A 26,552-nucleotide genomic window follows, 5' to 3' on the forward strand; every position below is an offset into this window, starting at 1 on the left:
ATTTTACTTGTCCATATCTATTCTATTTATTTGATTTTGTGAGTATGTTTGGTTTTGTTCTCCGTCTCCCCCTCTTAGACTGCAAGCCCGCTGGTGGGTAGGGACCGTCTCTAGATGTTGCCAACTTGTACTTCCCAAGCGCTTAGTACAGTGCTCTGCACACAGTAAGCGCTCAATAAATACGATTGATGATGATGACTCCCAGGCCCGTGCCCTAACCCCATGCAGCAGACAAATGGCAGCAAACCTTGTGACTCCCAGGCCCGTACCCCAACCCTATGCAGCAGACAAATGGCAGCAAACCTTGTGACTCCCAGGCCCATGCCCCATCGCTATGCAGCAGAAACCTTGTGACTCCCTTTTAGACTGTGAGCCCACTGTTGGGTAGGGACCGTCTCTATATGTTGCCAACTTGGACTTCCCAAGCGCTTAGTACTGTGCTCTGCAAACAGTAAGCACTCAATAAATACGATTGATGATGATGACTCCCAGGCCTGTGCCCTAACCCCATGCAGCAGACAAATGGCAGCAAACCTTGTGACTACCAGGCCCATACCCCATCCCTATGCAGCAGACAAATGGCAGCAAACCTTGTGACTCCCAGGCCCATGCCCCATCCCTATGCAGCAGAAACCTTGTGATTCCCTTTTAGACTGTGAGCCCACTGTTGGGTAGGGACCGTCTCTAGATGTTGCCGACTTGTACTTCCCAAGCGCTTAGTCCAGTGCTCTGCACATAGTAAGTGCTCAATAAATAACGATTGATGATGATGACTCCCAGGCCCGTGCCCTAACCCCATGCAGCAGACAAATGGCAGCAAACGTTGTGACTCCCAGGCCCGTACCCCATCCCTATGCAGCAGACAAATGGCAGCAAACCTTGTGACTCCCAGGCCCATGCCCCATCCCTATGCAGCAGAAACCTTGTGACTACCTTTTAGACTGTGAGCCCACTGTTGGGTAGGGATCGTCTCTATATGTTGCCAACTTGTACTTCCCAAGCGCTTAGTACAGTGCTCTGCACACAGTAAGCGCTCAATAAATACGATTGATGATGATGACTCCCAGGCCCGTGCCCTAACCCCATGCAGCAGACAAATGGCAGCAAACCTTGTGACTCCCAGGCCCGTACCCCATCCCTATGCAGCAGACAAATGGCAGCAAACCTTGTGACTCCCAGGCCCATGCCCCATCGCTATGCAGCAGAAACCTTGTGACTCCCTTTTAGACTGTGAGCCCACTGTTGGGTAGGGACCGTCTCTATATGTTGCCAACTTGGACTTCCCAAGCGCTTAGTACTGTGCTCTGCAAACAGTAAGCACTCAATAAATACGATTGATGATGATGACTCCCAGGCCTGTGCCCTAACCCCATGCAGCAGACAAATGGCAGCAAACCTTGTGACTACCAGGCCCATACCCCATCCCTATGCAGCAGACAAATGGCAGCAAACCTTGTGACTCCCAGGCCCATGCCCCATCCCTATGCAGCAGAAACCTTGTGACTCCCTTTTAGACTGTGAGCCCACTGTTGGGTAGGGACCGTCTCTAGATGTTGCCGACTTGTACTTCCCAAGCGCTTAGTCCAGTGCTCTGCACATAGTAAGTGCTCAATAAATACGATTGATGATGATGACTCCCAGGCCCGTGCCCTAACCCCATGCAGCAGACAAATGGCAGCAAACCTTGTGACTCCCAGGCCCGTACCCCATCCCTATGCAGCAGACAAATGGCAGCAAACCTTGTGACTCCCAGGCCCATGCCCCATCCCTATGCAGCAGAAACCTTGTGACTACCTTTTAGACTGTGAGCCCACTGTTGGGTAGGGATCGTCTCTATATGTTGCCAACTTGTACTTCCCAAGCGCTTAGTACAGTGCTCTGCACACAGTAAGCGCTCAATAAATACGATTGATGATGATGACTCCCAGGCCCGTGCCCTAACCCCATGCAGCAGACAAATGGCAGCAAACCTTGTGACTCCCAGGCCCGTACCCCATCCCTATGCAGCAGAAACCTTGTGACTCCCTTTTAGACTGTGAGCCCACTGTTGGGTAGGGACCATCTCTATATGTTGCCAACTTGGACTTCCCAAGCGCTTAGTACTGTGCTCTGCAAACAGTAAGCACTCACTAAATACGATTGATGATGATGACTCCCAGGCCTGTGCCCTAACCCCATGCAGCAGACAAATGGCAGCAAACCTTGTGACTACCAGGCCCATACCCCATCCCTATGCAGCAGACAAATGGCAGCAAACCTTGTGACTCCCAGGCCCATGCCCCATCCCTATGCAGCAGAAACCTTGTGACTCCCTTTTAGACTGTGAGCCCACTGTTGGGTAGGGACCGTCTCTAGATGTTGCCGACTTGTACTTCCCAAGCGCTTAGTCCAGTGCTCTGCACATAGTAAGTGCTCAATAAATACGATTGATGATGATGACTCCCAGGCCCGTGCCCTAACCCCATGCAGCAGACAAATGGCAGCAAACCTTGTGACTCCCAGGCCCGTACCCCATCCCTATGCAGCAGACAAATGGCAGCAAACCTTGTGACTCCCAGGCCCATGCCCCATCCCTATGCAGCAGAAACCTTGTGACTACCTTTTAGACTGTGAGCCCACTGTTGGGTAGGGATCGTCTCTATATGTTGCCAACTTGTACTTCCCAAGCGCTTAGTACAGTGCTCTGCACACAGTAAGCGCTCAATAAATACGATTGATGATGATGACTCCCAGGCCCGTGCCCTAACCCCATGCAGCAGACAAATGGCAGCAAACCTTGTGACTCCCAGGCCTGTACCCCATCCCTATGCAGCAGACAAATGGCAGCAAACCTTGTGACTCCCAGGCCCATGCCCCATCGCTATGCAGCAGAAACCTTGTGACTCCCTTTTAGACTGTGAGCCCACTGTTGGGTAGGGACCGTCTCTATATGTTGCCAACTTGGACTTCCCAAGCGCTTAGTACTGTGCTCTGCAAACAGTAAGCACTCAATAAATACGATTGATGATGATGACTCCCAGGCCTGTGCCCTAACCCCATGCAGCAGACAAATGGCAGCAAACCTTGTGACTACCAGGCCCATACCCCATCCCTATGCAGCAGACAAATGGCAGCAAACCTTGTGACTCCCAGGCCCATGCCCCATCCCTATGCAGCAGAAACCTTGTGACTACCTTTTAGACTGTGAGCCCACTGTTGGGTAGGGATCGTTTCTATATGTTGCCGACTTGTACTTCCCAAGCGCTTAGTACAGTGCTCTGCACACAGTAAGCGCTCAATAAATACGATTGATGATGATGACTCCCAGGCCCGTGCCCTAACCCCATGCAGCAGACAAATGGCAGCAAACCTTGTGACTCCCAGGCCTGTACCCCATCCCTATGCAGCAGACAAATGGCAGCAAACCTTGTGACTCCCAGGCCCATGCCCCATCGCTATGCAGCAGAAACCTTGTGACTCCCTTTTAGACTGTGAGCCCACTGTTGGGTAGGGATCGTCTCTATATGTTGCCGACTTGGACTTCCCAAGCGCTTAGTACAGTGCTCTGCACACAGTAAGCGCTCAATAAATACGATTGATGATGATGACTCCCAGGCCCGTGCCCTAACCCCATGCAGCAGACAAATGGCAGCAAACCTTGTGACTCCCAGGCCCGTACCCCATCCCTATGCAGCAGAAACCTTGTGACTCCCTTTTAGACTGTGAGCCCACTGTTGGGTAGGGACCGTCTCTATATGTTGCCAACTTGGACTTCCCAAGCGCTTAGTCCAGTGCTCTGCACACAGTAAGCGCTCAATAAATACGATTGATGATGATCATCGAGCAAGCTACTTCGTCGGCCTTTGAGTCAGGCAGCGCCCCGGCCAGCCCCGGAGCAGGCGAGGACCTCGGCAAGAAGGCAAGATGGCGGCGGCGGCCGCCACCCGGCAGGTCTGCGGCCTGCTCGGGCGGCGCCCCGCGCTTTCCACGCCGGCTTCCCGTTATTATAAGGTCCGACCGGTCCCCAACCGCCCGCGCCGGCCCTATTTCCCGGACCCGGAGGATCCTCTCGCCCCGAGATGGCAGCTGACTCCCAAATACGCGGCGAAGCAGTACGGGCGGTTCGGGGCCGCCTCAGGGGTCGATCCGGCCGGCTTGTGGCCGACGCCCCAACGACTGAGGGAGGTGGAGGACGAGGAGCGACAGTGGCACCCGGACCTCCAGACCATGCAGGACTCCTTGCGAGAGAAGGAGCGACTCCAGGAGGAGAAGCGGCTGGCCAGGTAGCGAGGGCGGCCCCCGAACCGACTTCTTATTAATAATAACAATAATAATGGTATTTGTTAAGCGCTTACTATGTGCCAGGCACTGTTCTAAGCGCTGGGGGAGAGACAAGATCATCAGGTTCGCTCGCCGTCTTAAGAGAAGCCGCGTGGCTCAGTGGAAAGAGCACGGGTTCCAATCCCGGCCCCACCGCTTGTCAGCTGTGTGACTTTGGGCTTCATCATCATCATCAATCGTATTTTTTGGGTGCTTACTATGTGCAGAGCACTGTACTAAGCGCTTGGGAAGTACAAATTGGCAACATCTAGAGGCAGTCCCTACCCAACAGTGGGCTCACAGTCTAAAAGGGGGAGACGGAGAACAAAACCAAACATACTCACAAAATAAAATAGAATAGATGTGTACAAGTAAAATAAATAGAGTAATAAATATGTACAAACATATGCATATATACAGGTGCTGTGGGGAAGGGAAGGAGGTAAGATGGGGGGGATGGAGAGGGGGACGAGGGGGAGAGGAAGGAAGGGGCTCAGTCTGCGAAGGCCTCCTGGAGGAGGTGAGCTCTCAGCAGGGCCTTGAAGGGAGGAAGAGAGCTTCACTTCTCTGGGCCTCAGTTACCTCATCTGGAAAATGGGGATTAAGACCGGGAGCCCCCACGTGGGACAACCTGATCGCCTTGTAACCTCCCCGGTGCTTAGAACAGTGCTTTGCACATGGTAAGCACGTAATAAATGCCATTATTATTATTATTATTCTCTGTGCCATCTGTAAAATGGGCATTAAGACTGTGAGCCCCACGTGGGACAACCTGATCACCATGTAACCTCCCCGGTGCTTAGAACAGTGCTTTGCACATAGTAAGCACGTAATAAATGCCATTATTATTATTATTCTCTGTGCCATCTGTAAAATGGGGATTAAGACTGTGAGCCCCACGTGGGACAACCTGATCACCTTGTAACCTCCCCGGTGCTTAGAACAGTGCTTTGCACATGGTAAGCACGTAATAAATGCCATTATTATTATTCCCTGTGCCATCTGTAAAATGGGGATTAAGACTGTGAGCCCCACGTGGGACAACCTGATCACCTTGTAGCCTCCCCAGTGCTTAAAACAGTACTTTGCACATAGTAAGCACTTAATAAATGCCATTATTATTGTTATTATTATTATTCTCTGTGCCATCTGTAAAATGGGGATTAAGACTGAGCCCCACGTGGGACAACCTGATCACTTTGTAACCTCCCCAGCGCTTAGAACAGTGCTGGGCATATAGTAAGCGCTTAATAAATGCCATTATTATAATCCCCATTTTCCGTATGAGGGAACGAGGCACAAAGAAGTTGTGACTTGACCAAGGTTATTGTTCTGGTACTTGGTAATAAAAATAATGATGATGATATTTGTTAAGCACTTACTATGTGCCAAGCACAGTTCTAAGCACCAGGGTAGATACAACGTTATCGGGTTGTCCCACTTGGGGTGCACAGTCTTCATCCCTCTTTCACAGATGAGGTAACTGAGGCCCAGAGAAGTTAAGTGACTTGCCCAAGGTCACACAGTTGATAAGCGGCGGAGCGGGGATTAGAACCCACGACCTCTGACTCCCAAGCCGGGGCTCTTTCCACTAAACCATGCTGCAGCACTTCCTCTGTGCCAAGGCACTGTACTAAGCGCTGGGGTCGATACAAGCTAATCGGGTTGGACACAGTCCTTGGCTCACAGTAGGGAAGCAGTGTGGCTTAGTGGAAAGAGTCCGGGCTTGGGAGTCAGAGGACATGCGTTCTAATCCCAGCCCTGCCACTTGTCTGCTGTGTGGCCTTGGGCCAGCCACTTAACTTCTCTGGGCCTCAGTTACCTCATCTGGAAAATGGGGATTAAAAGTGTGAGCCCCACATGGGACAACCTGATTACCCCGTATCTACCCCAGCGCTTAGAATGATGGTTGGCACATAGTAAGCGCTTAACAAATACTGTTATTATTATTAATAATAAAGTTAAAGATACATACATAAGTGTTTCTCAACTTAAAGTTCTGGGTCCCCTTTTATTCTCCATCTTCACCCCCTCCCGTGGAGAACTCATTCGCTCCCATGGCTTCAACTACCACCTCTATGCGATGATACCCAAGTCTACATCTCCAACTCTGATCTCTCTCCTTCTCTGCAGTCTCACATTTCCTCCTGCCTTCAAGACATCTCTACTTGTCCTCCCATCTCAAGCTTAACATGTCCAAAACAGAACTTCTTATCTTTCCACCCAAACCCTGTCCTCCCCGTGACTTTCCCATCACTGTAGATGGCACCACCATCCTTCCTGTCTCAGAAGTCCATAACCTTGGTGTTACACTTGACTTCTCTCTCATTCAACCCACATATTCAATCCACCACTAAATCCTGTCAATTCCACCTTCACAACACCACTAAAATCCGCCCTTTCCTCTCCATCCAAACTGCTACCACATTAATACACTCACTCACCGTATCCATTCACCCTGTCCTGCTTGGATTACTGCATCAGCCTCCTTGCTGACCTCTTAGCCTCCTTTCTCTCCCGACTCCAGTCCATACTTCAGTCTGCTGCCCAGATCATTTTTCTATAAAAACGTTCAGGACGTGTTTCCCACTCGTCAAAAAACTCCAGTGGTTACCCATCCACCTCCACATCAAACAAAAATTCCTCACCATTGGCTTCAAAGCACTCAATCAGCTTGCCCCCTCCTACCTTACCTCATTACTCTCCTGCTAAAACCCAGCCCGGACACTTTACTTCTTTAATGCTAACCTTTTCACAGTGCCTCGATCTTGTCTATCTCGCCGCCGACCCCTCGCCCACATCCTGCCTCTGGCCTGCAGCACCCTCCCTCCTCAATAATAATTAGAGACATTATTAGTATCAGAGAATTATTAATAACAGACAATTATTCTTTCCACCCCCCCACCCCCAAAAAAACCCTGTTGAAGGCACATCTCTTCCAAGAGGCCTTCTCTAAGCCCCTTCCTCTTCTGCCACTCCCTTCTGCATTGCCCTGACTTGCTCCCTTTGTTCTTCCCCCCTTCCCAACCCTACAGCACTTACATGTACATATCTATGATTTATTTATATGAATGTCTGCCTCCCCCCTGCCCCCCCACCCCAGACTGTAAGCTCATTGTGGGCAGGGAATATCTATTTATTGTTGTACTCTCCCAAGCGCTTAGTACAGTGCTCTGCACATTGTAAGCGCTCTATAAATATGATTGAATAAATGAATGAGTAAGTGCTGTGGGGCTGGGATGGGGATGAATAAAGGGAGCAAGTCAAGGCAGTACAGAAGGGAATGGGAGAAGAGAAAGGAAGGTTTAGTTAGGGAAGGCCTCTTGGAAGAGATGTGCCTTCATTAAGGCTTTGAAGACTAATTGTCGGGTATGAAGAGGGAGAGCAGGCCAGAGGCAGGATGTGGGCTAGAGGTCGGCAGCACGATAGATGAGATCAAGGTAGGAGGGAGAACATGTATTGAAGCCCCATTTTGCAGTTGAGAAAACTGAGGCACAGAAGTTAAGCGACTTGCCCAAGGTCACACAGCAGGCAAGTGGCGGAGCGGGGGTGGAGAAGCAGCATTCATTCATTCAATCGTACTTATTGAGTGCTTACTGTACTAAGTGCTTGGGAAGTCCAAGTTGGCACCATCTAGAGACGGTCCCTACCCAACAACGGGTTCACAGTCTAGAAGGGGTAGACAGACAACAAAACAAAACATTAACAAAATAAAATAAATAGAATAAATATGGACAAGTAAAATAGAGTAATAAATATGGACAAATATATATATTATATATATATATACATATATATATATATATACACACACATACAGGTGCTGTGGGGAGGGGAAGGAGGTGTGGATGGGGAAATGAAGGCTGGGAGCCCCACGTGGGACCACCTGATCACCTTGGAACCTCCCCAGCGCTTAGAACAGTGCTTGGCACATAGTAAGCACTTAATAAATGCCATTATTATTGTTATCGGCCACTGGTGTAGTGGATAGAGCACGGGCCTGGGAGTCAGAAGGTCGTGGGTTCTAATTCTGGCTCTGCCACGTCTGCTGTGTGATCTTATCTGTAAAAGGGGGGTTGAGATTGTGAGCCCCATGTGGGACAGGAACTGTGTCCAACTCTATTTGCTTGTATCCACCCCAGCACTTAGTACAGTGCCTGGCACATAGTAAGCGCTTATCAAATACCACAGTTATTGATTTGTACTTCCCAAGTGCTTAGTACAGTGCTCTGCACACAGTAAGTGCCCAATAAATACGATTGAATTTATTATTACTATTAGAACCCAGGTCCTCTGGCTCCCAGGCCTGTGCTTTATCCATTAGGCCACACGGCTTCATTGATTTGGGTCACTGTATGTGACTTATCCAGATTTTACTCAAGAGGTTAATTAAGGGACATAAAAGGGAAGAAAGGCCCTGGGGTTTGGGGGTGGGTGTCGGGGCAGGTGGTAGAGGGGGAAAACAGGTGGGGCACAAGGGAGCTGGGAGCCCAGATGCCTGGTTCTCAGACCTGGTATTTCGTACCAGTCAGTCGGTCAGTCGCATTTATTGAGCGCTTACTGTATGCAGAGCACTGTACTAAGTGCTTGGTACGATATAATGATAGACACATTCCCTGCCCACACCCAAGCTTACATTCTATTCCCCCATAATAAGCACTTAAATACCATAATCATTACTATTATTTCCCCAAGAGGTCCCTCTTGGGGAAATAATAATGATTATGGTATTTGTTAAGTGCTTATTATGTGCCAAGCACTGTTCTAAGCACTGGGGTAGATGCGAGGTAATCAGGTTGTCCCACGGGGGCTCACACTTTTAATATCCATTTTACAGATGAAGTAACTGAGGCCCAGAGACTTGCCCAAGGTCACACAACAGACAAGCGGCAGAGCCGGGAATAGAACCCAGGTCCTCTGACTCCCAAGCCCGTGCTCTTGCCACTAAGCCACCCAGAACTCTGGTTCACATGCAGAGTGACTTTGGGGACTTCATACATTTCACACTTGGCAGCTTCCCTTGGCAAGAGGGCGCACACCTGATCATCCCTCCTCCAAGGCCTAACTAGCGCTCCTCCCCACCCCCCGATACTTCTGCCTCTTAAAAGCTGCAGGTCGCAACCCCTCCTGCTCCCCATGACACCATCCTTGATTTATCAAGCACTTACTGTGTACAGAGCACTGTACTAAGCACTTGGGAGAGTACAATATAATAGACACATTCCCCGCCCACACCGAGCTTACAGTCTAGAGAGGAAAGAAGCAGTGCGGCATAGCAAGCACGGGCCTAGCAGTCAGGACCTGGGTTCTAATCTCAGCTCTGCCACTTGTCTGCTGTGAAACCTTGGGCAAGTCATTTAACTTTTCTGTGCCTTATTACCTCATCTGTAAAATGGGGATGGAGACTGAATCCCATGTGGACTTTCCCCAACTCTTCTCCCACATGTCACCTTTGCACTTAGATTTGCACTCTTTATTCACCTCGCCCTCAGCCCCACAGCACTTTTGTACATATCTGTAATTTATATTAATGTGTCTTCCCTTCTAGTCTGTAAGCACTTTTTGTGTTTTTTTAAGACGTATTCCTTAAGCTCTTGCAATGTGTTATGCACTGTACTACGTGGGGGGATAAGTACAAGCTGATCATGTCCATGTCTCACATGGGGCTGAGTGTTAATCTACATTTTACAGCTGAGGTAACAGGCCCAGAGAAGTTAAGTGACTTGCCTGAGGTCACACAGCAGACAAGTAGCCGAGCTGGGATTAGAACCCAAGTCCTCCTGACTCCCAAGCCTGTGCTCCATCCGTTAGGCCAGGCTGCTGCTTCTTGTGGGCAGGAAATGTATCTACCAACTCTGTTATATTAATAATAATGATGACATTTATTAGGCGCTTTCCCCAAGCGCTTAGTGCAGTGCTCTGCACACAGTAAGCACTCCAGTGTGATTGATTGATTAGACAGGCCTGTGTATCTACCCCAACACTTAGTATAGTGCCTGGCACACGGTGAGCTCCAAACAGATACCATCAAAAAAAAAAAAAAAATTACTCAGGACCTTACCAAGATTTGAAAACTTGAAAATCTATTAAGAACCTTCCCAAACACTCCAGAAGAAACTACCACCCAGCTCAGTGCCTCATCTTTTTCCACCCCTCTCTCCCTACAGGGAGAATCTCATCAAAGCCAACATGGCTAAAATGCCACAGATGATTGCCGACTGGCGGCGGGAGAAGCAGGAACGGTGGGAGAAGGCACAGGCTGACAAGTTGCGGCGGGGGCGGCTGCTGGCAGAGGCCCGGGAACAGCTGGGCTACAATGTGGACCCACGCAGCACTAAGTTTCAAGAGCTGGTGCGGGACCTGGAGAAGAAGCAGCGCAAACAGCTGAAGGAGCAGAAGCAGCAGCAGAAGCTGGAAGCCCGGGCTGTGGCTTTGCAGGCAGCTGCTGCAGCCTCTCCAGAATAATGGGGAGTTTGGCTGGCTGAGCAAACGTCCTTCTTTATCGCTCATGGCCTTAAGGACACAGGGTCTCGCCTGAGCCCTCTTTCTGCGGAAAAGCAAAAATCCTGACAATAAAACATAGAACCTAGCGTCTGGCCTTGTCCTTGTGGTTCACTGCTTCCTGAGCCGTCTAGCTTTTGCATGTGTTCCGGCCTATTCCTTCCCCACTGGGGTTTTCAGGAGCAGACCAGCAACTACTCTGAAAAATCTTTCTTCCTGTTGCCCTACCTCCTTCTGAGGGTTGAAGTAGCAGAGCTAAGGGTGCCCAGGTTTGGGGAGCAGAAAGGTGGTGGGGGGAGTTCTCTGCCCTTACCTGCAACAGCAGTTGGTGATTGACGGGCCTGGGGACTTGGACAGCAAGCGGCAGTTGGGAGTCAAGCTTGATCCTCCCTCTTCCCGCAATCCCTTTCTTCCTAGAACTGGGCAGACCCTGGCTTCCAATACCCAATAAAGAGAAGGCCGGAGGGGGCGGGGGGATGCCTTCCCTCCTCCTCCTCCTCCATTACCCAACAGCCAACTCCTCTCAGCTGCTGCCTGGAGTTGCCCATGCAAGCAGGGTTTACAATGCTGCCAACCAGGGGGGAGGGGAGATATAGAGGACTAGGCAGTAGAGAAATAATGGAGGCTTTGTAGGAGCAGGAGCAGCAGCAGCAGATGGCAAAGGGGGAGAAGGCTTCTGTTTACCAACATTAATCTCCAGTAATTAGCCAATTACCAAGGAGGAGAACAGCCAAAACAGACCGTGTGTTCAAGGGGGAAAACACCCATCCTGCTATTCAGCCTGGAGAAGGAAAGGCTCAAAGAGCCATGTCCTTGGGACCTCAGGGCTGGGGTTAGGGAAGGTGTCCTAACTCCCCCTTGGAAGAACAGTTTATAAGGAATTGCCAGAACTTTCCAAAGCAGTGAAGTGCAGAGAATTAAGGAAGGGGAGGTGGGGGTTAGGAAACGACAGCTCCTGACCAACAAGACTACCCCACAGGTGCATGGCTTTATATAAAGCTCAGCAAACTGCATGATTGCGGAGAGAGGGAGAGGGTGTGTGTGTGTGTGTGTGTGTATAGAAAAAAGACACAGCTCAAATGGGCAGAGCTCATTTTAAAACTTTATTCACTTCAAAACCTTTATCAACAAGATATGTTTCTGCTCAGAGATGGATGGGAACTAGTGCTCTGGGGCTGTGAACAGCTTCTACATTATGTTCTCACTCTGGGGTTTGAGTTCCATGGTGTTTGTTTTTTGTTCCCCCAGATTTTGCTGTAATGTCTGGTGAAAGATTGTCTTCCCAGCACCACCCCTCCCCGGAAAAAGCATTGCAGATTTGGGGCTGGTGCCCAGAGGAAAGGCAGAAATAGAGATTACGGGGGGGGGTGGGGGGGGGGGAGAGGGAGAAGAGTGCTGGAAGGGTTGCACCATTAGGGCCAAACCAAGAAAAGGCCAACTCTAAGCAAGGAAGAAACGTTAATACTGTGCTGGGATTGAACCCAGGGGCAGGAGGGTCAGCTGCTTTCTCCACCTGGCACTCAATAAATGCCATAACTACATCTTACGTGCTGGGATGGGTACAACAAAACGGTAACAAAGTCCCTGTCCTGTATGGAACACACATCTTATGAGGTAGGGAGAGCAGGTATCAGACCCATTTTATGAGTGAGGATACTTGCCCACAGACACAACAGCAGGCAAAGGGTCTAATTGAAATCTCTCTTCACACACCTCCTGCCCGTTTAGGGCTGGGAAACAGGAGCATAAATCCGGCAAGATGTCATCACTAGCTGCTCTCTGATTTGAGCCTGTTCCCTGCCTCAACTCCACCCCACCCCCTCCTCAATCAATCTGGGGCTACATATTGAGCACGTACTAAGTGGGAAGCACTGCATTAAGTGCTTCGGCATGTACAACAAGTAAAACAGTTTCCTTGTCCTCCATTCACTCTATAACTGTCTCAGGGGCTCTTTGTGTTTTTACTCTTTTGAACCTAGAGACATAATGGCTCCTAGAGCACCCAGGTGATTTTTGTTAGTTTGTTTTTTGTTCTTTGCGGTGGGGGGGTGGGGGGTGGTTTGGTGTTTTCTGGCAGGGGTGAAAGGGAGAAATGGGCAGATGATAACAAGGGCTGCTTGCTGGCACTGGGGCATGCAGGAGGAGGAAGAGGAGGAGGAAGTGGGGAGATGCTGGATCTCCTGGCTCTAAAATGCCTCCAACTCAAATGATGGTATTAGGAAAATTTCATTCAGAGTAAAAATAAACTGAGGCTGGCTTCCAAATTACAGCAGCTCTAAGGAAGGCAAGGGGCTAAGGAGAGGGCCACTGGGGCTCACACTCCTTGCCCCAAACCGGGAAGCCACCCCTCACCCACTAAGAAGAGAGGCAGCGGATCCCACAGAGACGAAAAATCTGCTCTGTGCCTGGGGCTGGGACAGCACACAGCTCCATCTGGCAGCAATGAGCTGGGCCAGAGGCCAACAAGAATCCATCTGCCTCCTCCAGTCTTGTGCGTGTGCATGTGTGCACGCGCGCACGCGCACATACACACACACACACACACACACACACACACACACACACTCTCCTCTCCACCCCCAGGAGGGGGTTTCAATTGCATTTTCCCCTCCAGCTGCCCTAGGCTCAGGTGGAAAGGCCGGGGGGGGGGGGGGGGGGGGGGGGAAACGGGGGGTGGGGGGGAGAAAAAACTGGGAGGCAGGGGAGAAAAACCGGGGGTGAGTTTTTGGTTTTTTTTTTTTTTTAACAAGTTTTCTCTTTTTTCCACTTCTTAAATAAACATGAATATATATACTTTCTTATATAAAACTTTTGTTGGTGGTGAGTTGGTGGGTTCCTTTCCTTTAATTACTCATCATCAAAGTTCTGACTCAAGAGGAAGTTTGCAGCCAAGTTTTCATTCTTCTCACAAGCAAAGTAAGCCTGGATCACCAGGCTCTCGGGAAATCCCAGGGCCTTCAACTGCCAGGGGAGAACAGGGAGAAGAGAGACAGAGCTGAGCATGAAGAAGGGACAGAGGGCAACAGGGCCAGGCTGCTCCCCCCCCACCCCTACGGGGGTCTGGAGCCAGGTCTTTGCCGCCTAGTTGGATTGCTCCATAGATCAAGAGTCTGCCCAAGACCCCACCCTGCAGTCTGGAGGGGATGAGACCCAGGGGTAGCTGGAAAGAGACGTAAAACCCAGGAGGATTCCTGCCTCCTCTTACCCTCTCTATGGCTTCTTTTTCCTGCGGAGTGACCTGGATGTAGCTCATCTGGGTGGGCTCATCTCCAATGGCTCCAATCTCCCCCTCGATGTCAGACATATCACCCAGGTCCCCTGACGGTTCATTCAGCATCTGGATGAATTGATCTTGGTGAAGGCTTATTTGCTGGAGTGGGCAAGGAAGCAGGGTCAGCAAGAGGGAGCGGGTGATGAATTAGCCCCATCTCCTCTCCTCATGAACCCTGCTGGGCAAGTTACAGCCCTCTCTTGGCCCATGTCTCTCACATCCAGCCATCCCCCACCACCGCCTTCCCCTTCCCTCCCCGTCCCCACCAGGCACCTCTCCCCTGGCACCGGTACCTGCAAGAGATGGGGATTCTCCTGGCCCAGCTGCTGAAGCAGGGCGGGCAGCAGGGCTGGGTTCTGCTGGATCACTTGTCGCATGTTCTGGAACTGTGGCTGGTCTCGCAGGAACTCCAATGGGTTTTCCCCTCCAGGGGACAACTCCAGCGACTGCTGTGCTAAGGGTGAGGCCGCTGGACAGGGTTCAGAGGAAAAAGGAGCCAAGAGGCCCAGAAAAGGTGTGTGTATATGGGGGGTGCCACACAACACACAGTACATGCCCATCCCATCAACTCCCACCCCAATAATACTGATGCCCACTGACCTCCTTCCACAGCAGCTTGCTCATTGGATGGGCTCTCCTGAGTGGGACCACCCTCTGGCTCTGGGCTGCCAGGAATGCCCTGCAAAACCAACGAGATGAAGTTGGGGGGGGATGAGGGGAGCCCAACAGGGAACCTGGGGAACCTCTTCCCCTACCCCCTCTCCAATGGTGAGCCTGGTGTTTTCGCTTAGGCTCCTCGCCACCACCCTCCTACCTCCAGCAGACATTCGCGGAAATGGCACTGGACAGAATGAGAGTGTCTCACCGTAAGCAGATACTCCACGGCCCGGTGGGGGTTATTGAAACTGGCCCGCAGCGCGGCCACCACCTGCCCTTGTTCATAGCCCATCGACATGATTTCGGTGAGCATCGTCTCGTACTCTGAGCCAGTCACTGGAGGAGGGGACAGGAGACAGAGAGCTAATTGACAACCGGATGGAATGGACCGGAATCCAGGGAAGTCCGCTTCCAATTCCCTCAACCCCAAAATGCTCCTTGATCGACCAAACCCAAGTGTCCCCACCCTCCTGCTGAAGGCAGCACATCCCAGGGTCCTGTAGGCACAAGTCATAGGCGGGCACCTGGACCTCAACTCCACCCATGGAAAGCCCAGGCTCCTCTCCTTTTGCCCCACGGGCATCTGAATCATAGGGATGGGCACCCTGGCCCGGCTGGCAGCACCATAACTGGGAGCTGCCTGCCACAGGGAGGCAATCAACCCACCTAATGTGGAGGCCGCTTCATCCTCCCGCCCGATGCTACCTGAAGAGGGAACAGAGCTGCAAATTCGAGAGAGAGAAATTGTACCCGGTACCTCAAATCATTATCCCCCTCCATGCCCCCAGACTCAGGAGAGCTCTGCTATCCCCCAACCTTAACTGGCATCAACAGGCCCTGCCACCGTACTCCAGTGGAATGTGCCGACAACCTCTGAAAGCTGCTCGCTCTCCCATGCCCTCTTCCCGTCATCCCTCCTACCCCGTCCTCATCCCCGCCCACCCCGCACCCCACTTGCTCCCCTCCGCACAAAACGCAGCAGATTCCACTGACAGAACTAGGAGGGTGGTACCAGAGGAACCCAGGAGTTGGACTGTGGTTCCTTGGGGCTCGAATGGCCAGAATCTCACCCTCCCAAGTGCCTTTCTTACCCAGTCTCGGTTTCAGGAGGCGGCGGACTGGGCGGGTTATCTGCTGTTGCCCTTTCTTCTTTAGGACTTGACGGGGCCAAGGGCATGGCCACAACAGAGGCCGGCGCAGTAGACACCGAAGGCTCCGAGGCAGGCGCGATCTCCGGGGGTACCGAGGTGCCTAGCCCCGATTTAGTCTGGAGAGTAAAGGAAAGAGAGTCAGTACCCATATCGTTTCCCACCTGCCCGCAAGGCAGACCGCACCCTGGGTTAATCTACCCAGCACACTGCTCACTCCACCCTGGAATGGGGGACGGGGGCTAACTTCAACTATCCCGACACAGCCCGGACGATCCCTCACCAGCCCAGGTGGGAGCCCCTTCGGAGACGATTTTCAGGGCGGTACCTTAGTCACCATGACCACGACGAAGTTCTTCTCGTCGATCTTGTAGTCACCGATGGGGGTGTCGTCATTGAGGATCTTGCCGGCGTAGATGAGCTTCTGCCCAGCCACGGGGAACGCGTCCTGGCCCTTCTCCGCCTCAATCTTCTCCTTCAGCACCTTCACCTGGAGGGATGAGAGGGGCATCTGGCTCTCCGTCCACGCCGCCCGTCGCCACGGAGGCCCTACTCGTCCGACTTCCCCAGAGGCTTTGCCTGCCTTCACGGAATCCCGGGCTCAGTCAAAATGGCGCCGGCGGGGCTGGCGCGCCCCCCCGCGGCGCGGGGCAGAACAGTCCCAGGGCTCGCCCGGCTCCCGATGCCGAATCAGGGATCCGCCCAAGGCTCAAGTCCTCCCTTCCCGCCACAACATGGCCACCCCCCTCCCGCCTTCTCACAAATCCTGGGCTGGGGGGGGGGGGGGGGGCGATGGGCCGCCAGAGGTCGAAGCCTCTCAGGGACGGCAACGACGGCGCGCGCGCCACAACTACTGCGGCCTAAAGGCCTTCCCCTGAGGGGAACGTAGACCCAAGGCGAGGCCCCTCAGGCGGGGTGGCCCCTTCAGCGTGGAAACGGGTTAGGGAACGGAGCGAGAGGCTATTTGACGCACATCAAGGGGCCGGGTTCTCCAGAGACAAACCCCACCCTCACCCGCCTCAGGGATTTAGGCACTCTCTAGTGCAGTTCCCTCTCCCCTATCCCCCAACCCCCCCGTCTCCCCTCAGATCCTCTCACCGTTTCCTCCGGCTCCATCCGGATCTTGAAAGTCTGCTGCTGCAGGGTCTTCAGAGTGATGGTGACGGCCATGGCGAAGTCCGGGCGGGTCACACGACGGGAAAGGCCGGGGCAGGTCTCACGGCGGGAAAGCCCCGAGCGGCGCTTATTTTGTCAGACGCGGCGCAGCCAGACAACATGCAACTCACGCCGCCGCCATCTTAGCGCCGAAGTGAGTGGGGCGAACACTTCCGGGTCACCGCGCTCTCGCACCAGGTGACTTCCGGAAGGGGGTGAAGCACCGATGGCCCTTCTCACGTGACGGGGGGAGGGAGCCTTGCCTTCTCTGTTGGGCATGCGCAGTCGCTGACTGAATTCAGGCTCCTTCGGGAACTGTTCGCGCTATTGACACCTGCATAGATTTGGGGCGACAGAGGGGAAGTTCCTACCCCAAATTGAGCTCCGACCCCCTTTTGCCACCAGTGCCATCCACCCAAGGGACAGTACTGGTCGTGTTGCCACAATCAATCAATCGTATTTATTGAGCGCTTACTATGTGCAGAGCACTGTACTAAGCGCTTGGGAAGTACAAATTGGCAACACATAGAGACAGTCCCTACCCAACAGTGGGCGCACAGTCTAAAAGGGGGAGACAGAGAACAGAACCAAACATACCAACAAAATAAAATAAATAGGATAGAAATGTACAAGTAAAATTAAAAAGAGTAATAAATATGTACAACCATATATACATATATACAGGTGCTGTGGGGAAGGGAAGGAGGTAAGATGGGATGGAGAGGGGGACGAGGGGGAGAGGAAGGAAGGGGCTCAGTCTGGGAAGGCCTCCTGGAGGAGGTGAGCTCTCAGCAGGGCCTTGAATTTATTTATTTATTTATTTATTATTATTTTTTTTAATGGCATTTATTAAGCACTTACTATATGCAAAGCACTGTTCTAAGCGCTGGGGAGGTTACAAGGTGATCAGGTTGTCCCACAGGGGGCTCACAGTCTTAATCCCCATTTTACAGTTGAGGTAACTGAGGCCCAGAGAATAATAATAATAATAATAATAATAATAATAATGGCATTTATTAAGCGCTTACTATGTGCAAAGCACTGTTCTAAGCGCTGGGGACGTTACAAGGTGATCAGGTTGTCCCACGTGGGGCTCACAGTCTCAATCCCCATTTTACAGATGAGGTAACTGAGGCCCAGAGAAGTAAAGTGACTGGCCCAAAGTCACACAGCTGACAATTGGCGGAGCCGGCATTTGAACCCACGACCTCTGATTCCAAAGCCCGGGCTCCTTCCACTGAGCCACGCTGCTCCTCAATATTGAGGAGCGATATTGAGCACTTACTCTGCGCAGAGCACTGTACTGAGCACTTGGGAGAGTACAACAGACTTAATTGACATAATCACTGCCCTCGAGGAGGGCACGGTCTATCCGGGGAGGTCACGGAGGGCTGACACTAAAATAACTTGCAGGTAAGGGAAAGCAACCGAGTTTAAAGATATGTAGAAAAGAAGTGCTGGCTGTAAAGTAGAGGGGGCAGGGAGGGGTGGAATAACCAAGTGCTCCGCCAATTGCCAGCTGTGTGACTTTGGGCAAGTCACTTAACTTCTCTGTGCCTCAGTTCCCTCATCTGTAAAATGGGAATTAAGACTGTGAGCCCCCCCGTGGGACAACCTGATCACCCTGTAACCTCCGCAGTGCTTGGAACAGTGCTTTGCACATAGTAAGCACTTAATAAATGCTATCATTATTATTATTATTAGGTGATGTGGAAAGAATGATGTGGAAGAATTCTGGAAATGTTGCAGAGGAAGCACTGATGAGATCTGGTGACTGAATATGGGGGTTGAGAGAAGGGAGGCAAGGATAACGACTAGGTGGTGGGTTTAAGAGACAGAGGATGATGGTGTCAACTGTGATGGGGAAGTTAGATGGAGGAGAGGATTTGGGAGGGAAAATGAGGGGTTTGAGGTGTTGAACTTGAGGTGCATCTACTTGGGGCGTCCATGTAGACATATCCCAGAGGCAGACGTGGGGTCGCAGAGGCCAGGGCTGATGAGGTAGACTTGGGGGCCATCTAAATAAGGGTGGTAGTCAGAGTCATGGGAGCAGAACAGTTCCCCAAGGCAGTGACTGGTTAAGCCCTTACTATGTGCCAGGCACTGTGGTACATACAAGCTAATCCAGTTGGAACACAGTCACAGGGTCCCAGAACTGAGAGACCCCTATAGAGTGGGGGGCAGAGGAAGAACCCCTATCCCTGTCCCCTTCAGGGTTTAGGGCTGCTTGTTCGCAGTCTTCATCCTTGAACCTCTGCCAGAGGTGAACTCCTGCAGAGGGGGAAGAGGTGTAGGGACCCAGCAACACTTCCCATTTGCTGAATTATCACAACAGCCAGGGAAGAAGTAGGATGAGTGGGCAAAGAAAACCCATCCATTCCAAGGGGGTGGCTAACAGGGCTGAAACCCAGGGATGACTGCTTCTTCCTCCCTCAGCAGAGCTCTTCCTTCACACACCCCAGGTGACTATAAATCTGTTCTTCCTTAACAGCACCATCTCAATGGTCCCTTAAAAGTAGAAACTTTCTCACCCACTGCCTTCCTACTGACAGAAGCCACAGGAGGGGTGAAAGGCAGGAATAGTTAAGAGTGGGAAAGCATTTAAATTCTGAGTTTTTTTTTTTTTAAAGGCCAGTTCCCCCCACTTAAATCATCCCATAGCCTTCATATGTCCATTTACCCTCAGAGGAAGCTAGCAGCAGACCAGCTAGGGATTTGTGAAATATGGTGGGCTTCCTGATTGAATGAATGAATGATTGTGGTAAATCAGACACCACTCCTGACACATAAGCACTCCCTCCTTCCCTAGCTTCAGACGATCCCACACAGCTGCTCCCTTCTCTAACGTGATATTGTGTTGCCAACTTCCCTCTCCCCCTCGATATTTTTAGAGTGGAACCCCCCCGCCCAACACACACACCATCCCAAGGATAGGAACTATGTCTAATTCTCACTTGTGCATTCTTCACAGTGCTTAGTAACAATTGTATTTAATAATAATGGCATTTATTAAGCACTATGTGCAAAGCACTGTTCTAAGCACTGGAGAGGTTACAAGATGATCAGGTTGTCCCACGCGGGGGCTCACAGTCTTCATCCCCATTTTACAGATGAGGTAACTGAGGCCCAGAGAAGTTAAGTGACTTGCCCAAAGTCACACAGCTAATTGGCGGAGCTGGGATTTGAACCCTTGACCTCTGACTCCAAAGCCCGTGCTCTTTCCCACTGAGCCACGCTGCTTCTCTAAGCCTTTAAGCATGTACTATGTGCCAAGCACAGGCGTAGATACAAGAAAATCAGGTCCCATATGGGGCTCACAGTAAGTAGGAGAACAGGTACTGAATCATCATTCTGCAGAGGGAACTGAGGTACAGACAAGTGACTTGCCCAAGGTCACCATCAGGCAAGTGGCAAAGCCAGTATCAGAACTCAGATTCTGAGTCCCAGGCCTGTTCTCTTTCCCCTAGGCCATGTTGCTTCCCTACTCTACACCTCGGAATAAATGCTACTAGTAGAACAGGAGACAGTGGGAAAGCACCAGACCAACACTGACTCAGGCACAGGAAAAGCCCCACTTCCCTCTCCACCAAAGAAGCCAACAAAGAAGGGAGACAAAACTTAATTTAATAGAAATTTGCTTCTGCTGTTGTTCATACATTGTGAATGAGCAAGTACATGAACGTCCCACACACAGGAGACCAATAAATGCTGCTTCCCCATGGTGGCACTGAGCCTCCCATCCTTACACAAGGCAGAAGGGGGATGCTGAGGAAAGAAACTCCCCACACTGACCCCTTCCCACCCGTGCTCTTTCATTCCACTAACAGCTTCTCTGTTTTGGTGTTCTGTATATGCATGAATAGGTGTGGGTTTTTTTTGTTTTTTTGGGGGGGGGGGGGGGCACAGTGGGGGTACATGGTTGGGGATAGATTTTAACTATGCTCAGATGTGGGTGAATCAATGGTACGCTTCAAGGAAGAAGGAACAAACCTCTGTAGGGTTTGACGCCCAGATTTGGTGGGTCCATTCCACCCCACCGTCCCCCCCCCCAACTTTTGGTGATGCTGAAGAGACCCTTGGTTCAAGCTGTCTCAGAGCTGCCCACTCCTGGATTTAAAGCCCTCAGGAGATTTTTAAAAGGAGGGGGGAGGAAAAAAAATAAAACCCCAATCATATCATGCTCACTGCCCACCTTCAGGAGACAGAAAGGGGGCTAGGAGTCAGGTGAATAAGTGGGCATAGACCTGAGCAGAGGGGCAGCAGCTGGTCAGGGAGAGGAGGAAGAAACTGAAAGAACACCAGTAAAAAAAAAACCAAAAAACAAAACCAAACAACAAAAAAAACCAAAAAACAAAAACCGAACCCCAAAGGAAACAGTTCTCCAGTCTCATAGAGACATTACGTGGGCCCTGGCCCCTCTGGGGCACCTTGGCCTTAGTCCTAGGCCCCAGCCAGACAGTGGCCCCCTACAGCTCATCCTTGGGCTGCCCCTCTGACTCTTCCTCCTCCTCCTCTTTCTCAGGCTCCTCCTCTTCATCTTCATCCTCCTCCTCCTCATTATCATCCCCATCCACCTCATCCTCCCCTTCCTCCTCTTTCCGCTTCTTGTCTTCCTCCTCTTGTTTCTTCCGCTGTTCCTCATCCTGCTGCTCCTTCATCTTCTTCTCTGCCTCCTGCAGGGCAAATCCAGCTCCGCTTCAACATTCACCCTCCCCCTTTACGGGGTAAAAATTGAGGCCATGGAGTGCCGTGGCTCATCTGGGCACCTGGACTGAGGCCCAGGTTTCCTGCCCGCCCCCAGCCCAGGGCACTTTGAAGACATCAGCCCATTACCTTGGTGGCACCCCAGGTTTCGTTCCCAAACTCCTCTGCGTATTTCTCATCGTTAGTGATGAGGAAGTTGTCAAAGATGGTTCCAGACTTGACCTGCAGGCAGAGAGTAGACACGTAGGTCCCAATGACCCTGGCAGAGAGCGGCCATCCCTCTTGCCCTAGCCCCGCCGTGGGCAACTGGAAGTCCGAGAGTAGCGGATACAACTTCGATCCCAGAAAGGCCCACCCTCCCCTGCCCACCCCCAACTTACCTGCCAAAGATCCAGGCCCAGGACACCAAAGCTGTCATAAGCATAGAGGTTGGAGTCAGGGGTGTACTCTGGGTTGTCAATTTCAGGGTGCACCCACTTGCCCTTGTAGTCAGGATTATCAATCTGTCGAGGCTTCCACTCACCCTGGAGAACAACCACAGTGGGTTAGAGAAAGGCACTAGACAGGGCAGAGTGCCATGAACAGACCTTGGGGTGTACTCTAGCCTGAGAGGTTAGAGCATCCCGGGGGGCCGGCATCTCACACCTCACCTTGTATTCTGGGTTCTGGATCACAGGTGGTTCCCACTCCCCATCCATCTCCTCGTCCCAGTCCTCTGGCTTCTTGGCATCGGGGTCAGGAATGTGTTCTGGCTTCTCCCAGTCCTGAGGACAGGGGAAAAAATTAGGAGGGACTCAGTTGGGACCGTCCCCAAGGAGAGGGGCTCCTCTTTCCAACTGCCCACCTGGGTGAACCTTCTCCGGCCCCCACAACTGACCTCTGGTTTAGTGTCTGTAGGGTCATCAATCTTGGCCCGCTCATCCCAGTCCTCTGGCTTCTTGGCCTCAGGGTCCTTGATCTTTTTCGAGGGCAGGAAGTCCCAGTCACTCTCCAGCGTCCCTGACTCCACTTTGCTATTGTCAATCTTCACCTCATAGGTGTTGTCCGGCCTCACGATCAGTGTGTACAAATGGGTAAACTCATCATCCTGGGGTCAAGGCAACCAGGGAGGAAGTCAGATCACCAGCCTCCAGGCAGCATCCCCAGCAGGGAGCATCCTGGGCACCTCCCCGCTCTTCTGGCCTACATGATGAGGTCACTCACCTTACAACGGATGTCTTTATTGATCAGCACGTTCTTGCCCTTATAGTTGAAGATGACGTGGACTTTCTTGGTGCCAGGGCCACAAATGTCTGGGCCTGAAGGTGAGAGAATCAAGAAGGTAGGTTGGGGGGAGGGGGTGGCTCTTTGGGATTTATTCCCACCCCGCAACCTGCCCTCCTTCCAGTAGCACACTCAACACTCTCATCAGGTCTAGCTGTGTGACTCCTGGGTTTGTAGAGCCAAGGCCTGGCTGTGCTACTAATTCACTGTGACTTGGGCAAATTCCTTCTGCCTAGATCTGCCTACCCATCTTGTAAAAGTGGGAAGAAGAGTCCCTGTCCCTCTTGGGGCAAGAACAAAATCAGATGTAAATACGACTAACACCTGCCTGACCACCAAAGGACTCACCAAACATGATGTTGTACTCGGAGTCCCCATGCATGTCAGCCTGGTTCAGGCCAGAGGGGAACAGCTTCACATAACCACCACCACAGTCAATGTTCTGCTCATGTTTCACCGTGAACTGCACCACCAGCGTCTGATCCTTGTTACTGAAGGAATCGAAACGGGAAGACAAGGCGTAGAACCGGGCGTCCTGACTTGTTTGCAGGCCTGCAGGGAAGAAGAAAAAAAGAAAAAAAACCCCAATGTCTCCCACTCACTTATATACCCTCACCAGTAAGTCTTCAGCACCTTGGATCACTCCTCCTGACCCCTTTCCCAGGCTGGTTCCTCAGCTCAGAGGCTCGCCCTCTGGACTGTAAGGTCATTATAGACCGGGAATGTCTCACTCTTGCATTGTACTTTCCCAAGCACTTGGTACAGTGTTCTGCACAAAGTAAGCACTCAATAAATATGACTGAATGAATTCTACAGCTGTTCCCTGCTGCCATCCCCACTTTCAAAGCCCCAGGAAGAGTTTTGCATCTTTCCCTCACGGGAAGTGACAGTGTCTTCTTGATACAGTGCATGAGTACCTCCCTCCCCCAAAAGCCTACCCCGCAATATACTCCACCAGGCCCTTCACCTTTGTCCTTTTCAGCATCGCCGTAGAATTTGCCAGCCGTCAGTTTAAACTTGCCAAAGTCAGACTTGTGCTTGGATTCTACCCAACGTTCTCCCCAAGCATCTGTGGGAGGAAGTGGAAGAATTAGTACCTGATACTCAGCCCCACAAAGGTTCCTTCTCATCTAGGGGAGAAGAGGAAGGAATGAAGAGAGACAGCACCCCAATCCCCCTCATCAGCAACTTTCTGGTTTCAGTCACCTACAACAGACTGGGAGAGACCAGACCCTGATTAAGAAAATGCTGGAGTCTCCCAAGTGGCCCACAATTCAGAGACATCCAGTCTCCAAGTTCAGGGCACAGAAGACCCCTTGCTCTGCCTCTCAGCTTGCTCCAACTGTCCCACATTATCACCTTTGCAACTCAGCTCCTCACATATAGAACCACTGGCTCCCCTCAGCCTAGGTGTATGTTTCATCCTAACAACCAAGCCAGTTGGACAGTGGCTCTTCAAGTTAGTCCTCAATGAGGCCCATCTTCCCCTGAGGCTTGGCGGAATTGGGTTCCTTCCTCTTGGCCTGTATGGGGCTAAGGAAACACAGGGTGGGAGACACCCAAGGCAGGTTTCTGCTTTCTGCCCTCTCCCTCCCCTCTGCAGTCAAGGAAGGAAACGCCTCTGGCTTTCCATCCTTGTCATGCCAAACAAGGTGGCGCACAGGGGCAGCTTGTTGGCCACACATGGGTAGATAATTGTGGGGAAGGCAAAAATCCCTTGGGCCCTTGGCGGTCTAGACAAAACAGACACAATTATGTACTTCATTCATCTTAGCCTCTCACAAATACTTCTGCCCATATTCCTCCCCACCACCACCATTCCACTTCTGGGGAAAAAAAAAAACAGGGGAGGAGGTGTGGTTGAGGGGTGAGTGTGTGTGTTTATATGTCAGACTTCATTCACTTAACTAATTCCCACAGGGAGGACGGACATTGGAGAATAATCTCTGAAGTTGTGTTTAATTTCAGTTTTTAACTTTCATGTTGTATGTAGTCACCTGCCCTCCCCACTGCCGCTTCAATAACAAAGCCCCTAAGACCAGTATATCCAGACCCCCATCTTCTGGCAGTCTGAACAAAGAAGCGCCTGGAGCTCAGCCTTCTGGCTCCTAAGGTCACTCGGACATGGGGGCTATTTTTACTTTTAATCGCAATCTCCTGGGACCCCATCTCCTCATTCCCAAAGAGACGATATACTGTCTCCCATCTTTCCCGTGGGACTCCCCATCGACCCAGGAGGGCCAACCCTAGTTTCAGTCAACTCGATTTTTTTTTTTCCTAACCGAAAAAGGGGTCATTAACTGCGGGAGCCTCACGCCACGGGGATGGGCCCCCTCTGTATCCGGTGAGGAGGGAGAAGACCCTGGAGGGGCCTCAGTGGCGGTGGGGGGGGGGGGTCATAATGTCATAGGGCGAAACCTAGAAACTGGGGGTCGGAATGGAGGGTTCACGTTGTTCCCACGGACTCGGCCAGAGGATGGGACGGAACAGGACCGAGGGCAGGTCCTGGGCGGGGGTGGGGGACACTGCATTACGAGTCAGGGGTCGAAGGGCGGGTCACTGCAGAACCCGAGCCGTTACAGAGGGGGGAGGGAGCGGTATATCCGCGGGGGGGGAGGGGGGTGCAGCACATGGGCTGCACCCCCATTTACCTCCATCGAGGAATTGCTCCTTGAAGTGGACCTGGGGCTCGGCGGCCCCGGCCAGCCCCAGGAGGCCCAGCAGGAGTAACGGCGGCGGCAGCATTACTGGGGAGGGGGGTGGACTGGCCCTTTAAGAGGTTTCCTCCAACGGTGACAGCCCTCACGACTCCGTCTCTGCAGTGGGGACGGAGCCGGCGGGCGCCCGCCTGCCTTTATACGCCCCGCTCCTCAAGCCAACACCGCCCGGCCCGCGGACCCACCTCGCCTGCCTCCCATTGGCTGCGAGGGCCCCCACTCCCCTTGCCATTGGCCTAAGGCCGGTACAGCAGGTTAGACTGCGCCTCGGAACGCTGGGTTCCCAGATGGCCGATTTCTATTGGCTGGCGCCTCGGGCCAATGGGGGTTGACCACGCGTTGTGGGGGCCGCCCACCGTCGGCCTGAGGTAGTGGGGGGGGGGGGAGAGGGAGGGAGGGAGCGCGAACTCAACTAGTGTCACGTGAAGAGCGAGCAACCCCTCCTTTCCCCCCCCCTCATTTCAATTTCTTCTTCCCTTCCTCTCCTAATTTTTTAAAAAAGAGATAGTTCAAGGCAGGGTTTGCTGTGCCCTCGAATCTCCTTTCCCATTTAACCGGAGCGGGCAGGAGGCTCCCTCATCATACCGTCCCACAGCACCAACAGTCCCCCACCCAGACCAGCTCCCTGGTGCTTACAAAATCAATCAATCAATCAATCAAATTTATTGAGCGCTTACTATGTGCAGAGCACTGTACTAAGCGCTTGGGAAGTACAAATTGGCAACATATAGAGACAGTCCCTACCCAACATTGGGCTCACAGTCTAAAAGGGGGAGACAGAGAAAAAAAAAAACCAAACATACTAACAAAATAAAATAAATAGATATGTACAAGTAA

At 51.9% G+C, this 26,552-nt stretch overlaps 3 protein-coding genes across 4 annotated transcripts; 1 reads left to right on the top strand and 2 right to left on the bottom strand.

Annotated features, from left to right (window-relative positions):
- Positions 1–3,886: 3,886 nt before the first annotated feature.
- Positions 3,887–10,889, top strand: GADD45GIP1 (GADD45G interacting protein 1). The gene is made up of 2 exons (XM_038771149.1): positions 3,887–4,262; positions 10,467–10,889. The coding sequence occupies exons 1-2, from the start codon at positions 3,904–3,906 to the stop codon at positions 10,762–10,764; spliced, it is 657 nt and encodes a 218-aa protein (XP_038627077.1). The 5' UTR covers positions 3,887–3,903; the 3' UTR covers positions 10,765–10,889.
- A 2,609-nt stretch (positions 10,890–13,498) lies between these two features.
- Positions 13,499–17,187, bottom strand: RAD23A (RAD23 homolog A, nucleotide excision repair protein). 2 transcript variants are annotated; one of them, XM_038771121.1, is made up of 9 exons: positions 16,975–17,187; positions 16,205–16,366; positions 15,820–15,995; positions 15,395–15,450; positions 14,937–15,064; positions 14,672–14,750; positions 14,365–14,540; positions 14,006–14,137; positions 13,499–13,761 (listed from the first exon to the last, which is right to left on the bottom strand). In XM_038771121.1, the coding sequence occupies exons 1-9, from the start codon at positions 17,044–17,046 to the stop codon at positions 13,648–13,650; spliced, it is 1,095 nt and encodes a 364-aa protein (XP_038627049.1). In that variant the 5' UTR covers positions 17,047–17,187; the 3' UTR covers positions 13,499–13,647. The 2 variants fall into 2 exon arrangements, with proteins under 2 accessions (XP_038627049.1, XP_038627048.1); XM_038771120.1 differs by having other exon boundaries at positions 14,006–14,170.
- Positions 17,188–20,637: 3,450 nt separating this feature from the next.
- Positions 20,638–25,821, bottom strand: CALR (calreticulin). Its single transcript, XM_038771126.1, has 9 exons — positions 25,650–25,821; positions 23,966–24,067; positions 23,347–23,550; positions 22,939–23,033; positions 22,613–22,822; positions 22,386–22,499; positions 22,116–22,259; positions 21,865–21,957; positions 20,638–21,704 (listed from the first exon to the last, which is right to left on the bottom strand). The coding sequence occupies exons 1-9, from the start codon at positions 25,741–25,743 to the stop codon at positions 21,498–21,500; spliced, it is 1,263 nt and encodes a 420-aa protein (XP_038627054.1). The 5' UTR covers positions 25,744–25,821; the 3' UTR covers positions 20,638–21,497.
- Positions 25,822–26,552: the final 731 nt, after the last annotated feature.

Source organism: Tachyglossus aculeatus, chromosome X2, assembly GCF_015852505.1.
Source record: "Tachyglossus aculeatus isolate mTacAcu1 chromosome X2, mTacAcu1.pri, whole genome shotgun sequence".
Lineage (NCBI taxonomy): Eukaryota > Metazoa > Chordata > Mammalia > Monotremata > Tachyglossidae > Tachyglossus > Tachyglossus aculeatus.